Raw genomic sequence first — 17873 nt, 5'->3', positions numbered from 1 at the left:
AATGCCTCATCCTGGGAGCAGATGCGGCGGAGGCGAAGGAATTGGGAATAGGGGATAGCATTTTTGCAGGAAGGTGGGTGGGAGGAGGAGTATTCTAGGTAGCTGTGGGAGTCGGTGGGCTTGAAATGAATATCGGTTTCTAGGTCGTTGCCCGATATGGAGACAGAGAGGTCCAGGAAGGGGAGAGAGGTGTTAGAGATGGTCCAGGTAAACTTAAGGTTGGGGTGGAAGGTGTTAGTGAAGTGGATGAACTATTCGAGTTCCTCGTGGGAGCACGAGGCGGCGCCGATACAGTCATCAATGTAACGGAGGAAGAGGTGGGGTTTAGGGCCGGTGTAGGTACGGAAGAGGGATTGTTCCACGTAACCTACAAAGAGGCAGGCATAGCTTGGGCCCATGCGGGTACCCATGGCTAAAAGCTTAAACACTTGTTCCAATAGGTTCAAGAACAGTTTCTTCCCCGCTGTTACTAGACTTCTGAATGGACCTCTCAAATTTCAAATCTAATGTTGATCTTGCTTTTGTGTACCTTCTTTGCAGTTGTAACTTTATATTCCTTGCTCTGTTCAATCATCCTATGAGGTTTGTATGTTATGATTAGCCCATCCTGCACACGAAACAAAACTTTTGACTGCATTTAGGTACATGTGACAATAATAAATCAAATCAAAATTCACAGGTTTGGTGATCTGTCTTAAGTGTTACATCATCATAAACGAATCAAAGTGTTATAGAACAGAGGGACCTACGGGGTGCAGGTACATAATTCTTTGAAGTTTGCATCACACATAGGCAGGGTGGTTAAAAAGGCATTTGGCATGCTTCCCTTCATCACTCAGTTCTTTGACTATAGGAATCGGGCATTATGTTGAGGTTGTACAGGACACTGGTAAGGCCTCTTCTGGAGTACTGTGTCCAGTTCTGGTTGTCCAGTTGAAGGAAGGATATTATCAAGCTAGAGAGGGTTCAGAAGGGATTTACCAAGATGTTGCTGGTTATATGTAATAAAGAAATTATAAAGAAAGGCAGGATAGGCTGGGACTTTTTTCACTGGAGCATAGCAGGTTGAGAGGCGACCTGATAGAAGTTTATAAAATAATGAGAAGTATAGGTAGAGTTAATTGTAGTTGTCTTTTCCCTCGGATGGGGGATTTCAAGACTGGAGGCACATTTTTAAGATGAGAGGAGAAAGATTTTAAAAAGACATGAAAGGCAAATTGTTTTTACATTGAGGGTGGTTCACATGTGGAATGAACTTCCTAAGGAAGTGGTGGATGCGGGTACAATTATAATATTTAAAAGACATTTGGTTAGATACATGAATAGGAAAGGTTTGGAGGGGTATGGGCCAGGAGCAGGCAGGTGGGACTAGTTTTGATTAGGATTATGTTTAGCATGGACTGGTTGGACCGAAGGATCTGTTTCCATGCTGTATTTCTCTATGACTCTATGTCCACATACAGTGGCCATGCTTGGGGGCTATCAAAACCCTTCCTTGAAAAAAGGACTGTTCCAATCAACACACTTTTAAAAGGTTTTGTTGAATATATGTGATAAAATAAATTTAATCTTTCTGCAAAGTTATGATCTGAATCTTGAGGTGAGCATCTAAACTGCTAATTAATGAGGAAGTATGGCCAGTCTAAAGTTACAATTGGGACACTCCTTCAGGGAGTGCAAAATACTTAGACCCTACCCATAAAAATAAACGAAAGATGGAATTACCAGGATCCACATCTAGTTTTTATCCTGAATACCAACACCAAAAATTGAGATATTGTCTTGCAAATTTATGTTGAGGGAATTACCAGAAACTATTTGGCCATTTTAAATTCTATTTAAATATTATGTAAACTTACAATTAATTATAATTTTGTCAATTAACCCAGAAAATCAATAATTAGTGCTAACAAAGTTCAATGAAACAAGCAAAAAATAAATCAGTCTTTTACTGCACTGCCTCCTTTTTCCAAAGAATTTCTACTCAATTCACGATGGCTATCTTCACACTGGTATGAAAGAAGCATAATTCCCAGTCAGCAGTGTTAAAAAAGCTTTCTATTCCCCAACTTTACAGTTTCCCACTTATATCTATATGCTATCCTCGTGACCAACTTATCTATAATTGCTGGCAGTATCTGCTTTAAAATGCTTCCGAACTGCTTAGAGCTATTACCCTTCAGATCACTGCCATCATTCACTTCACACAATCACCACTATACAGATGTTTTTAAGTTGGTCTAGTCATGATAAGTCAAAAGCCATCAATTGAAAAGGAACATCTGACAGCGTAAAAAGATACAATATAGTTGCAATCGTCCCACCAGCCCACAGGGCTGTTCTCTCATTACAGAGGGAGGACTGGTGGTGGTTTAACCTGAGAGTGACCATGTCTCAGGCAAGGGGAAAGATTAAGAAGGAAAATCCTTTATGGTAACTTCATCCAGTTAGGAAATTGAACACTTGCTGTTGGCATCCCTGCATCACAAACCAGCCATCCAGTCAAATGAGCTTCAACAATGTATGCAACAGGCTCTTATCTTTCTTGATTCAAATTCATACTTAGCCTTTAAATGAACAGTTCTTTTAGGTTAGGAATTCAGTGCCATTGCAAGATGAGTCCTCACCATTTCTCGTCATGTTGTAAGCACTCTCTGGTAGATTACGTCAATCACTCTCTTTCCTGGTATGGATATGCATAACCTGCTTGGTTTAGTGTGGTCAAGGAAACTACTTGGCGTCTAATGAGATAAGGTTGTTGTCTTAAACTGAATATTTTTCATTTCATGACAGCAACTAAATCACTGTTTGCTAGATGGCTGTCACGTAGCACAGAATAATGCCAACAGTGCAGGTCAAATTCCCGTTCCAGCTGTGGTTAGACGAGGGGCCTGTCTGCTCATCCTGCCCCCTAATGGAATACAATCGTAAGCTATACTGACAAAAACTACCATGGACAGCAGGTCAGGATGAAGTACAGTATCAGCAAAAATGACCCCTGGACCTGCACTGAGGTAGCTGACATGCAGAAGAGGATAAAAACAAAAAGCTGCAGGTACTCTGGCAGCAAGAGATATAATGTCAATTTGCATTCTGTAAAGAAATAAAATAATAAGTAACAAGATTGCTGTTTATTTTCGACTTCACCATCTGACTTTGGAATGAATTAACAAAGTTGACCTAAACAGAAAGAATGAAATGTCAATTTCCCTCTGTCATCTAGAACAAACTCAAGACTAGCAAGCACAAATGGAAAAATAAGTGGCTGCAATCTTAATAAAACATCTGAAGGTAGCTGTTGATGCACAATCAGGAACCAGACTAAATAAAACAAATCATGGAAGAATGCCATATTCTGAAGGAAAATCAAACACAACAATTTTAAAGTTCAATGCTGCACCATCCACAACTACCAAAGCAAGACCATCTCCAAACCTCAAGGTCCTGGGCAAGGGCAATTATCATGAATGAACCCCACTCAGAGATGGGGAGTATGAGTTTAGAAAACACAATTTACCCCTCTCCAACAAACCACCTCAGCATTCAGCAGCATTGCGCAACACCCCTACCCACGATTCTCTCCCCACCCCTAACTCTCAGTACAGTTTCCTACATTTGCATAGAGAAATTTCAGGCTAGCGGCTCATTGAGCTTCTACGATTGATCTGCCTCAAATAAACAATCACTTTTATTTCCGGTATTTTTAAACATTTTTCTTCCCCAGTAGTTTATCTAACTGCCCTTGTTAATGCTGTGATGTATTCCATATTTCAGTCACTTTTTTTTTGAATAATCATTCATCTGAATTTTTATGTTTCCCAACAAATTCTACATTGTACAAGTTTACTGATCAGTTGAACAATGTTTCATCTATATGCTCTTAAATGTATGCAAAAGCTTCAAGACTTTTCTTAAATGGTTCTTCATTTATATTCTGATGTATAAAATTTTAGTACTTCAAATATTTCATTAGCTTAAAACCCACTTATTCTTGGTATAATCCGAATTAATCCATGTTCCATCTTTTATAAATTTATTAAATTTAGGCATGAAAATCCCTTAACTATATTTTTCATAACTGGTGAACTGTATTTTGAGATCTCTGTCACTTATCTTCTGAAATACATGGAGTCAGAGGAAATGGTTTTTAATCCTGAGATAGTAGGAACTGCAGATGCTGGAAAATCTGAGATAACAAGGTGTAGAGCTGGATGAACACAGCAGGCCAAGCAGCATCATAGGAGCTCCTATGATGCTGCTTGGCCTGCTCATTTTTAATCCTTTTGGCTTTCCACATTTATTTTCTATACTCAGTTTAACTTTCTTTGCATTATTACCATTGTTTGTCATCTGATTTTTAAGTACAACTTTGTTTCTTCTGTGCAACTATATCTACAATGTCTATTCCCTAATTATTTTTGAATGATAAATCCTCAGCACCAATCATTTTGAATGAGCTAGCAGGATTCTTGGTCACCACAAGGTAAGTTTTCTATCACCATCTTGCGGTTAGGATTTACAGGGCCAGCTTTATCCATTGGTGGTGGTTTATCCTGAAGGTCGCCATGGCTCAGGTAAAGGCAAAGGTTAAGAAAGACAGTCCTTCATGGTGACTTCAGCTGGTGCAGGATTTACCCACACTGTTGGCATCACTCTACATCATAAACCAGTCAACTGAGCTAACTAACACCCCCACTCCCCGATTCCAGTAATAGTAAAACTATCTAAAACTAACAGGCAGCTGAATTCATTCAGTAAAGCAATGAAGGAAATTGAATTCATTAAAGACTGTGAACAGTGCGATCCATTCAGTGAAGCTCTGTCAAGGGTGGGAACTTTCCACTGTAGCCACTAATGGCAGAAATTATTCAGTGTAGTCACAGATGTTGGGAGACAGACCTGGTGAACGTGCAAGTGGGTAGAAATTGGAAGTGAAATTGCTAAAGCTTTCCAATTCCAAACTAGAGAGGGAAGCAACACCAATGATGTCATTGATGTACCGGAGAAAGAGTTATAGGGATGGACGCCGAGTCGGATTGCAACAAGGAATGTCCCATGTACCCCACAAAGAGACAGGAATTACTGGGACCCATGCAAGTACCCATGGCCACACCTGAAAGTGAGAGGAGTTAAAAGGAGAGGACGAGCTTGGCTAGGAAATTCAAATCAGCCATGGTCACGTTGAATGGCAGACCATGTTTGAGGGGTGAAATGGACTCCCACTCTTATTTCTTATTTCTTGTCATCTTATAAGATCTCATAGCCAACGATGAAATCAGCAATTAGGAACTGGCAGAAATACTTCTCACTGCTTTCCAAACTGAAAAGTGGCCAGACTACAATAAAACCTTTCCAAACTGTTTTTGTCTAGAATAATACAGTTTATATTCTATATTTCTTTAATAATCAAACATTTTCTTATTTGTGGCAAACATACACTGGCAGCCTCCTGTGAATGTGTACAGTAACTAAGCTCCACAGTTACACAAAAAAAGGTTAGGATCTAACAAGCCAGGTTTCGCTCAGACCCAATTTGACCAGTTAACATCAGATAGAATCATAACACATGGATGAGATCCTCAAGTAGCTGAACAACGGAAGAGAACATGTTATGTTTGCAAATAACGTAATTGTTTAGGGAAAATGAGAATGTACAGAATATTTTGTTTTTGTAGACACTGTACATCCAAGGCTGTTTATACTTTCAATTGATAATAGCCTGATCGTCTTCTTCAGAGCACCAATTAAATTATATCATTCATTACATCCTTTTCATCTCATTCAAAATCATGAAAGGTTAACCCTTACAGCCTAATTCACTCTAACAGGTCTGGACAGTACAGAAAAGAAACAAAAAAAACTGTTCCACTCGTCCAATAATCAAGAACCAGAGGGCACTGTTTTAAAGCATGTTGTAAAAGAAGCATGCAAGATGAGAAAGAACTTTTTCACACAGCAAGTAGTTATGGCATTGAATGCACTGGCTGAAAGTGTGGTGGAGCAGGTTCAATTGAAGTATGTAAGAAGGAACCAGAAGATTACCTAAAATAGAAGCAATGTGCAGGGTTACAGGGAAAAAGCAGGAAATTGGCGCTAAATCAAAATGCTCAGAGAGCTGCTACAGACACAGCGAACCAAATGGTTTCCTACTGCACCATGACAATTGTGTGTTTGAATCACAGGTTGGATATATTACAGGAGATTTGTTTTTGGCTCACAGAACCTATGTCACCTCTCTACAAGAATAATTTTCTTTATTTTCTTTCATCAAAAGATTTACAGCAAAATCAACTTATCCCAGAGCTTTCTTTGAAAAACATGAGCACTGAACCAATCCAGTCACAGAAATTGATTTGTTTTTGTTTCAAATGGCTTCTTTCAGAATTTGGTTACAGGAACTCTACCAGTAAGAAAAATTAAATAGAAATATAATAAGTTAAATTAACACTCTTGTTCAGCAACATGTATGACTGGACTCTACAAAAACTTTGTTTAGCAGAATTATTGACTAAATTTCCTGACATTCGAAATACTTAACATAAATCCAGTTCCTATTGTCTACCCAAGAGCAAAATTTTCTTTCTACTGACAAGAAACGAAGTGAAATGAAATGAAATGAAGTGAAAAGAAAGACATACCTAAAAGGCAATAACACCATACAAATGGTGTTTCCAAGAGAATAAATTGCTGTAATATGTCATCATTCACCTTGATTGTTTGCAAACAGCTGCTGGCACGTTAGGTAATAAACACAAGTTATAAGAGGAGAAATATGATTGTGTTCCATTTATATATCCTATATAGTTTGTTTGAATGTATGGAATGTCAGATATGGTGTTAAAAATAGGTGCATATCATTTCCTGATGTCAGAATTATGATTCAAGGTCTGCCCACAGACAGCATGAAAATTTGGTACTGCCTCCTCTGTTGCTTGATTGTACACTTGGGAAAAGTAGGGACACATTGTTGGCAGCCTCTGCACTCAGCAAAGAACCAAACATGTGCTAACCGCACACAGTAGAACCAGCCTTCTGTTCTCAAAGGTGTCTGTCCTTAAACAGAAGTGGCACTGAATCACAAAAGACTTCTGCTGAATACTAATGCTACAACTGCAAACAAGTAAATTTCAAGATCAGAAGAGAGAGTGGAAGGGAGGGTCACAGATGGGATGACATGGCAGATGCAAGAGATGAACATGCACAGGAGGGGATGCAAAGGTTATGCACCTGGGGTTTCAAGAAGTCTTGAAGGACGACCCCCAAATACATTTAGTCCCAATGTCTGGTCTGGAGAACCTGGTAGTAGAGCCACAAGAAATAGAATGACTTAATGCAAGTGGTCAATGTCAGTGAATTCATCACATGACATCTCTTCCCCTCTACTTGACTAGTTGCTCTCAACATACTAAACTTACATCATTCCTCTGTCAGCAGTGATCTCAGAACTCTCATCCAACATCCAGATACTCTAGCTCACCCTCATATTAAAAAGGTCTCAGCATTCTACCCAGCTCCCACTGCTTCTACACATCCCTAGCTTTCAGCAGTAACAAGCACATCATTCAAACACAATGCAACAGGACCACTGACACTTTTACTCATTTGTGCAGAACAAGATGGCCTCCCATTCAAAGACAATAAAGTAGAGCTGTCATGAGAAATGAATGCATGAATTTTCGGAGTCCTCTGGAGAAGATGGTCTCCTTGTCACAAACCACAGTGGGGCTACAGCCATACCAGGGAAAAGATATGGAAGACTGTGAACAGGAGTTCAATGGGATGGTGTATAGGAAAACAGCAATTTCATGCATTGAGATGTTGGGTGAATTGATGGTTTGCTAGAAGGCCTCCTGTAAGTGTCAAGGAGCAAGGAAGAGGGCAAGCCTAACTTGGTATAGCAAACAAAGCAGAGGTTTACCCTCTACACGGCAGCTTCATCTCCCAGTCATACTGACCCAGAGGCATTGCTACTGAGGCTTATATGTGGCTAGGTCACTGAATGCTCCACCCTCCCAGTAAAGATGCAGAAAACCCACTAAAATTTCACATAGGAGTACCACACAATACCCCTAGAAACACCCCAAAGTATCACTAGAGACAGAAATTATTAAAAATGAATAAGAGTGCAAAATTGCTACCTAGCCCTTAAACACAATGCTGCAGTTGAGGCCAGGTTACTTGGTGATAGAAATTAATTACAAATGTCTGTATGGCTCAAATGTGGAAACAGATAGCTACATGATGCTTGGGGGAATGAGTGATATCAAGGTAACACCAAGTCATATGATTCTCATGCACAAAAATGATCTTTTCATGAGTGCCTTTCCAGCATGTAGGCCAACTTAAAGTCGGTGGAAACACAACAAGCATCAGTAGAATAACATTAAACATCCATCGTGCTATCTGCAGCACCAATACCCAAGTTCTAAATTTCACTCCAATGATATCTTAATTCTGGTTGCTTATGAAAGCAAAAGAATCATGCTCTCAAGCCAGATTTTGTTGGATTAATTGATGCATTACACTGTCAACGTATATAAATAAATAGCGAGGTTATAAATGAGCATACTGACTGTTCCTTTCCAGTAGACCTCTAAAATAAGTGTTGACATGTAGTTCAGGTGGTCAGCAGATTAGCTAAAAGAGCAAGTGACATTTTCAAGTTGGTGTTTTGAAATGTGATTTTTTTTTAAGGAAAAGTAATTGAAATTGTCCACAGGGTGTAAGAGTTACATTGTAACGAATTTAATTAGTGTCAGTCCATTCCCTGTGTAAATTAACATTCACTCTAACACATACACAAACATCTGCACGAATGATACAGGGCAAATAACTTCTAGCTTTAGGGTACTAGATTATTGATCTGAACCATAATGGCATAACCACAAATCAATTTTCACAACACATTTTTCACCTGATGTTCTATATAAATTCTAGCAGCATTAAGTTTACACATTAATTTCAGATGTATCTGCAACCTGTGTAACAAAGACAAAACACTCAAGCGTTTCATTGAAATCTACCACTTGTTTATTTTGATCCCTTATGTTATTTCCAGCTGCAACAACTTGAATTGATATAGCATTTAAGGTAATGAAGCAATCCAAGGCACTTCACTAAATACCACCATACACAATGTACACATTGAGCCCTGGAAGGAGACATTAAGACAAATGATCAAAATAGGTTCAAATAAGTATTTGGAAGGAGAGAAGTGGGAGAGAGACAAAAATCGAGGAGAGGTATTTCCAGAACTCAGGGCTTTGGCCACTGAAAGTTGCCAACAGTAGCATGATTATGTTCAAGAAGCCAGATGGAAGGAACAGACAGATCAAAGGGGTTGAGAAGATTATAGGGATAGTGAAGGATGGACAATGCCGAGGTCAGAATACATATTTTAAAATTGACATGTTGCTTAGCCAGGAACCAGAAAATTTGATGAAAGGAAAAGAAATGGACATGAGAAAGGTCTCCAAGATAGGCAGTCTGCATAAAGGAGCAGCCTAGAGTCATAGTGGGGCATCTGTAAATTTCACAATGACACAGGCAATTTAGCATGGCCAAACCACCTAGCCTGTACATCTTTGGATTGTGGGAGGAAACTGGAGCACCTGGAGGAAACTCATGTAGACACAGGGAGAATGTGCAAACTCCACACAGTTACCTGAGGGTGGAATTGAACCCAGGTCCCTGGTGCTGTGAGGCTACAGTGCTAACCGCTGAGCCACATGCTGCCCATAAACTGAAGTGATCACAATGCAGATTGACACTGGACAGTCCAGAAAGAGCAGGCAAGTAGTGCATAAGTCCATCTCACTCACTAATCAGTTTTTTATTTTGGGTATAATTCAGGATATTTTTGACACATTTACCTGCCCTAAATGTGATTAAGGAGGTGGTGCTGAGCAACTTTCTTGAACCACTACAGTCCATCTAGCATTGACATACCAAGAATGCTGTTAGGAAGGCAGTTCATGATTTTCACCAAGTGACACTGAAGAAATAGCAATGTATTCCCAAGTCAGGATGGTGAGTGGCTTGGAGGGGAATTTGCAAGGACAGTGTTCCCATGCATCTGCTGCTCTTGTCCTTCTGACTCATTGTAGCATTGAGTTTGGACGGTACTGTCTAAACAGCCTTGGTGAATTGCTGCAGTTCACTGTGTGCATGTTACGCACTTCAGCTACTGTACATGAGTAGTGGAGGGGAGGGGTAATTTTTTGTGGATGTGGTGCAAAACAAACAGGCTACATTGTCCTGGCTGGTCAAGCTTCTTGAGTAGGAACTGCACTCACCATGCAAATCATGAATATTCCATCACACTCCTAACTTGTGACTTGTAGATGAAAGGCAGGCATTGCGGAGTCAGGAGGTGCTGTTACTCACTGCAGTATTCTGTGTCTGTGGCTTACTCTTATAGCAACAGCATTTATATGGCTTATTCCAATTTAGGTTAATGGTAACCCCCCAGGATGTTGATAGCGGGGCAATTCAGAGTTGGTATTGCCATTGAATGTCAAAGGGTAATGGTAAGATTCTCTTTTGAAGATGATCATTGCTTAGCACTTGTATGGCTTAATAATTTGCTATTTGTCAACCCAAGCCTAAATATTGTCAAGGTCTTGCTGCATTTGGACATAGACTGCTTCTGAGGAGTTACGAATGGTGCCAAACATTGTGAACACATAAGCAAAAATCCACTTCTGACCTTCTGATGGAAGGAAGATCATTGGTGAAATAGATCAAGGTGGTTGGGCCTAGAACACTTCCCCTGAGGAGTTCCTGTACAGAAGTCCTGGAGCCGAGATGACTGACTTCCAACAATCACAATCATCATCCTTTGTGCGAGGTAGAAATTCAAACAGCGGAGAGTTCCCTGATTCCCATTGCCTCCAGTTTCGCTAGAGCTCCTCGATCAAATGTAGCCTTGATGTCAAGGGCAATCACTCTCACCTCTCCTCGGGAATTCAAATTTTTTGTCCATAGTTGAACCAAGGTAGTAATGAGGTCAGGAGTCAATTGGCCCTGGCCGAACCCAAAGTGAATGTCAGTGAGTAGGTTACTGCTGAGAAAGTGCTGCTTGACTACACTGTCGATGACTCCTCCATCACATCACTGGTGAAACAAGTGAGAGACAATCTTATGGCACCACCAGTCTTGACATGAAGAACATGGAAAAGATGCTTCCTTTGTGATCAGTCTCGAACTTGGGGGCACGGTTTTGAAAGTAGGTGTCACCATCTTAGGACAAACATAAGGAGACATTTCTTTTCCCTCAGAGGATTGTGCAACATAGGAACTCTGCCTCAAGACTGTGGACATAAAGTCATCAAATATTTTTATGGCATTGTTAGATTTGCCTAATAAGAATCAAGTTATCAGAGGTATTTGGAAATGTTGAATTTGAAACACAAATGGATCAGCCACGATCTCAGTGAATGGCACACAAAGCTCAAGGGATCAAATGGTCTACTTCCGCTCCTATTTTGTATATTTCATTATGCTAGTGAGAATAAAAATAGAAGATCCAATGAATGAACACATGGTTGGAAAAATGGTTCACAAGACAGAATTTTAGATTTCTATGGCATTGGAATTGTTGCTGGAGCAGAAACCTATACAATGAGGGTGGCATTGCAGGAACTAACATACACATCAGGAGTTTTGTTACGGCTTGTCAGGGTGAAGGGAATCCAAGAGGGAATTCAGATAAAAAGAAAAATGTTGATATGTAGTACAACTTTAAATTATACATGAAATAATGGCAAAAAAAATTCCTAGAATCACCCAAGGTCAAATTACGGAATTGTGGTATAAAGGCAGACTGAAAAGAACACTATCTGAATGCTCGTAGCAATCTGAAGAACGATAAATTTGTGTTAACAGAAGTGAAGGGATATGATTTAATTGCCATTACAGAAATATGGTTTTAGGGTGACCAAGACTGGAAGCCTAGAAACTGAATATTAAGGACATTCAACACTTAGAGGGATGGGCAAAAAGGGAAAGGAGATGTTTGGTGCTGATAAAAGGAACAGGATCAGTGCATTAGTCAGTAAGAACCTTTCATTGGAAGAACACATATAGAATCTGTTTTTACTTTATATTAAAACTGTCTTCTCTTCTAGGATCCATATCCTTCTATTCCCTTCCTATTCATGTATTCATCCAGGTGCTTGTTGAATACTCCTATTGTGTCTACTTCCACCACTTCCTCTGGCAGCACGTTCCAGGAGCTCACCACCCTTTGTGTGAAAAACGTGCCTCGCACATCTCTTTTAAACTTCTCCCTTTGCACCTTAAACCTGTGTCCCCTAGTAGTTGACACCTCCACCCTGGGAAATAGCCTCATACTTTCCACTCTATCCATGCCATTCACAATCTTATAAACTTCTATCAGGTCAGCCCTCAATCTCCTGCATTCCAGTGAAAACAAACCCAGTCTATCCAACCTTTCTTCATAGCTAAATTTGCCTTTACCAGGCAACATCCTAGTAAGCCTTTTCTCTACCCTTGCCAAAGTATCTACATCCCTCTGGTAGTATGGTGACCAGAACTGTATGTAATATTCCAAGTATTTCTTAATTATCAGGAGATCGGAAAGTGCTGATGTCCAAACAGGGCTAAAAGTGTTCTTGTTCTTAAGGCATTGAAAGCTGGCACGTAGATGCAGCGAGTATTTCAGATGGCAAATGATACTTCGCCACAAAAAGGTTTCAGCACAAAAGTAATGAAGGTTTGCTTCAACTGTATAGAACACTGGAGAGCCCACACTGGGGTATTGTATACAATTCTCATCACCTTGCCAAACAAATACTTTACTTGCTGTACAGGGAGTGGAATGGAGCTTGACCAGACTGATTCTTGGGATGGTCAGACTGTCCTACAAAGAATGACTGTGGAGTCTAGCCCTGTATTCTCTGGGATTTACAAGAATGAGAGACAATTACAAAATTCCTAAAGGAGTAGACAAAGTAGATACAGAAAGTATATGTGTTATGGATGCATGGTCTAGAACTAGGGGGCATAGTCTAAGAATAAAAGATAAGCCATTGAAGACTGAGATGAGGAGCACTTCTTCACTCAGAGGGTGGCAAATCTTCAACATTCTCTATTCCAGAGGATAAGGAAGTTCTGTCATTTCACAAGTTCAAGGGACAGACTGATAGATTTCTAGATGCTGTTGGCATCAAACAACATTGGGATAGGGAAGGAATATGGTAGAGGTATTTGATCAACCATGATCTAGAATGGAGGAGCAGAACAGCACAGCTAAATGGGCTACTCCTGCTCTTATGTTCTACAACTTAGTAAGAGAAAGAACCAGAGATTTAGAAGACCTTAAGTTCAAAGAAGGTAGAAGGAAGGAAAGCCAAAGTGCATTAGGATAGTTGAGGGTATTATTAAAGTATGGGTGAGAGTTTTAGGAGCAAAGGAACTGAGGCAAGGGCATGATAGAGGTCTGAATGGCAATGCAGACGTGTGATTAAAAACTGATTTCAGTATGACATCAAGGCTATGAACAGTGGACTTGGACACTGGGTTTTTGAGTGATGAAGTCGGGGGCTAGGCAACTGAAATTGTGGCAGGGAATAAAATTAATGTCTTTGATGGAAATTTCTGTTAATCTGGATAAAATGTTGAATAAGCAATTTGAAATTTAAAGATGATGAATTAGTTGAGGTGGTGATAGTGAACAAAAATAAGTGTTGTCAGCATGCAAGTGAAAACCAGCTCTTTGTTTCCACATATCATCCGGGTGCACCACAGGAATGAGAATTAGGTGGGGGGTGAAGGATAGATCCTTGGCTGAGACCAGAAATAAAATGCCAGGAGTGGTATGAGAAACTGCCTAAAGTAGTACTCTAGTTCTCAGAAGATTGTTAAAAATGTATCTAGATGGACGTACTCTTATCCACCTTAATGACAAAACACATTGTAGAGTTCTCGAGTGGAGGTTGTGGTTAACTATGCCAAAAAAACTGCAAACTGCTTCAGGAAAATGAGAAAGGATAATTTAAAGTTTGCATTGCTTTGGTCGCAATGCATGTTATTTTATGACTTCATTAAGAGTGGTTTTATTACTGTGACAGGATGGAAACCTGACTGAAGGGATTGAAACGTAGAGTTCTTGGTAAAATGGACATGTATTTGTGATGTCTCAATGCATTTAAGGATTTGGAAAGCAATGGAAGTTGGGGATCGGACACAGTTTACAAAGGTAGAGAAGTCAAAGATGCTCTTGTAACCCCATACCAAGAAGTTTGATACAGCAGATTTAAAGGAGATAGAACAGTTAAAAGTATCAACTAAAATTGGAGCTTAGAATGGAGGTTGGGTGGTCAGCTGTTTAGCTGCAAAACATTTTGAGGGAGATTAAAGGTAGGCCTCATGGGCGAGGTGAGCTGACCAGACATAAAAAAGAGAGAACAAACTAAACTGTAAAAAGGTCCACATTCAGGGCTAAAGCAGGAACAACCTTAGGAGTAAAGTTGACTGGAAGGGAGGCAGCTGATTGGATGATCTGAATCTTAGTGGTAATTAAGTCCCTGAGTATTTTGCACTTCTTTTCAGAAAGGAGGGTGAAAAAGACAGATGAGCTTAAGAACACAGTTTGCAGTTCACAAGAGGCAGCCAGGGGATATCTTTGAATACTAAAAGTTTGATCCAACAGCGCTTCTTGTCATCCAGCCAGTTCTGATGGATGGCTGATTTATTTGTCTATTATGGCCTTTCAAGTCTGCAATTGTTGGATTAAATGGAGCTTAGAATGATGACCATAAAGAGAAGTACCAGATGAGACAGAGTAAGGGTCATGTTGGCTCTACGTCACTGAAGATAAGTCAGTGGTTCAGCACTTCAGTAACTGTGACAATATTGTGCTAACAGGAAGGCCAAAGGCCAGACAATTGAGATTCTGAAAGAACAGTTGTAATTTACATATAAGGCATGGTTGCACATTTCAGTCACTGCTTATTTTTCTCTCATAAGCAAATTATTGTTATAAAAAATTGAAAAGTGGCAGTTTCTTTTCTATGACTGAAAACTTAAAATCGATATTGGACATTAATCACGATTGTGAAGAGATTTTCCAGTACGGTACCTGGATCCGAATGTCTGCCAGTGTTCCAGCTTCTGAAATAATCATCCTGGAAGAAAGACAAGAAAGAAAGAAATTCACTTCACCTGTGAAATTGTAATTTTAGAATATTCTTGTGGATTAGATTACAACAAATGTACAATTGAAAAATAAATACAAACCTCAACTTCCTGTGAGGGCAAGCATCAGAGATAAAAAGAATAGAAACAAATTAGAAACATTTTTGTCAAAAATAAAGGAACCTTCAAGTTACATCAAAGATGCAAAATTAAAATAACATTCCACATATTTTAATCGACAGCAAAGGCTGCAATTATTCAACTGCTCAAGCAGTATCTCTGGAGATAGAAAACAGAGATAATCATTTTAAGTTGCTGACATTTCAAACCTATTAAGGTCATCAACTGAAAAATTAACTTTGTTTATCTCTCCACAAATGTGGTCAGATCCAAGTATATCCAATGTTTTCAGTCCTTACTTGAAACTTCTAGCATGTGCAAAATTTTGTTTTTGTATTGAAAATGTCTTTTTCAATTTAAACCTATTTGACATGCTTTTGATGCTAAGCATAAATATTCTGATATTGTAAGATGTGTAGCTGAAAGACAAAAAGGTTAGAGAGGTTTATTTTCCAACTCCATAGCCAATCTGTATAGAAACATTCTTGGATATAGGAAAATGTTTCCATATTTTTCTTGGTCTATCTCGACGTTGGATTTTTTTTCTTATCTGAAGTCACACCCATGTATAAAATCACCTGGGAAATTATATCTGACAAAGTTTAACTTATAAATCTGTTTTATTTTAATTATTTCTTTGCCAGCGCTGCATCAGGCATTCCCATGCTCAGGTGTGAATATCATTAACTCTTCTTGCAATCAAAGAAAGTTTATAATCTTCCAAAATTCCACTGAAAGGTCCCAGTCAATTGGAAAAAAGAAGAGACAGAATATAGAAAATTACAGGCAAGCAAATCCATCATTTGGGAAGATGCTGGATTCAATATTAAGGAGGTAGAAAATCATCATGCGATTGAACAGAGTAAACATGGTTTTATGAAAGAAAAATCATGTTTGATAAATTTAACCAGAGTTTTTTGAAGATATTTAATTAGTAGGGTGGAAAAAGGGAACCAAAGTAATGTACTTGGATTTCCATGTAATAAAGTGTCAGATAAAACATTACCATACATAAAAGCACATCATGTTCAGGCAATATATTAGCATATATAGAAGATTTGCTTAGTGACAGGAAATGGGCAAATTTGAGCCTGGGATGTGGGCATTGTTAACTGGGCAAGCATTTACTATTCATCCCTAAATATAATTGAGCTAGGTGGCTTGCTAGGGCAAGTTAAGAATCAGCCACATCGCTGTAGGTCTCGACTTGCCAAGTAGGTTAGACAACATAAGAAGGAAGTCTTCTTTTCCTAAAGGTCTAAGTGAACCATAGGTACTTATAGGAACCAGATAGGTACAAAAATTGACAATGGACATTGGACTAGGTTTTTAATTCCAATTTTTTAAAAATTGAATTCAAATTTCACCTTGTGCCATAATACGATTCAAACCCATATCCCTAAAACATTACAATGGGACTCTGAATTATGTCACTGGACTATAATACAGTATCACTGCCTCAGAGAATGTCATTGCAAAAATCTTCCTCAACTGCCTTCTTCCAGAGGCTGAAAAGCTTCTACCAGGTTCCGTTCTTCGAGGCACAATGGATACAACGTGCACAGGAAGATTTGTCCAAGATTCAGCCCTAGTTCAATGCAGAGTGAAGGACGGCATAGCAGGAGCAGCACTGAGCATATCTAAAAATAAAGTGTCAACCTGATGAAGCTACAGAACAGGGCTACCTGCGTGCCAAACAGCATAAGCAACAAGTGATTGATAGAGGTAAATGATGCTACAACCAATGTATCAGATCTAAGTTCTGTAGTCCTGTCACATCCTGTTGCCAATGGTGATATATAATTGAAAAACTCAGTGGAGGAGGTGGCTCCACAAATCCTCAATGATACGAAAGCCCAGCACTTCAGTGCAAAAAAATAAGGCTGAAGCATTCACAACAATCTTCAGCCAGAAATGCAGATTGAAGATCCATCTCAATCTCTTCCAGAGCTTCCCAGCATCAGGGATGCCAGTCTTCAGCCAAATGGATTCACCTCATGTGATATCAAAATACAGTTGGAAGTGCTGCACACTGCAAACGCTGTGGGCCTAAACTACATTCAATAATAGTACTGAGGATATGAGCTCCAGAACTAGCTGTGCCCCTTACCAAGCTGTTTCAGTATAGTAACAACACAGGTATCTACCCGGAAATATGGAACATTGCCGGGCTATGTCCTATCCACAAAAAGCAGGACAAATTCAACCTGGCCAACTATTGCCCTATCAGTAATAAATAACAGAAAGAACTGCTGATGCTGTAAATCAGGAACAAAAGCAAAGTTGCTGGAAAAGCTCAGCAGGTCTGGACAACTTCCGCAGGGACCGTTCCCTCCAGGACACCCTGGTCCACTCTTCCTTCACCCCCAACAGGCCCCCCACAGCCTTACAGCACCTTCCCCTGTAACCGGCGAAGGTGCACCACCAAAGACATCTTTCCCTCCCCACCCTTATCTGCTTTCCGGAGGGACCACTCTCTCCATGACTCCCTTGTCCGCTCCACACTCCCCTCCAGCTCCACCACACCCGGCACTTTTCCCTGCAACTGCAGGAAGTGCTACACCTGCCCCCATACCTCCTCCCTCACCCCCATC

At 39.7% G+C, this 17873-nt stretch overlaps 1 protein-coding gene across 1 annotated transcript in view; it reads right to left on the bottom strand.

The window, feature by feature from the left end:
- The window catches only part of LOC125484953 (testican-3-like), a 229502-nt gene that overhangs the window by 56605 nt on the left and 155024 nt on the right, over nucleotides 1-17873 (bottom strand). The window contains exons 3-4 of the mRNA XM_048605668.1: nucleotides 15262-15270; nucleotides 15104-15149 (exon numbers count right to left, since the gene is read on the bottom strand). Of these exons, the coding sequence (XP_048461625.1) occupies nucleotides 15104-15149; nucleotides 15262-15270 (55 nt within the window). The remainder of the gene's footprint in view (nucleotides 1-15103; nucleotides 15150-15261; nucleotides 15271-17873) is intronic.

The sequence above is a fragment of the Rhincodon typus genome, chromosome 1 (assembly GCF_021869965.1).
Source record: "Rhincodon typus isolate 14 chromosome 1, sRhiTyp1.1, whole genome shotgun sequence".
Taxonomy (NCBI): domain Eukaryota; kingdom Metazoa; phylum Chordata; class Chondrichthyes; order Orectolobiformes; family Rhincodontidae; genus Rhincodon; species Rhincodon typus.
The sequence above is the reverse complement of the archived record's forward strand: the minus strand, read 5'-3'. Positions and strand labels throughout refer to the sequence as shown.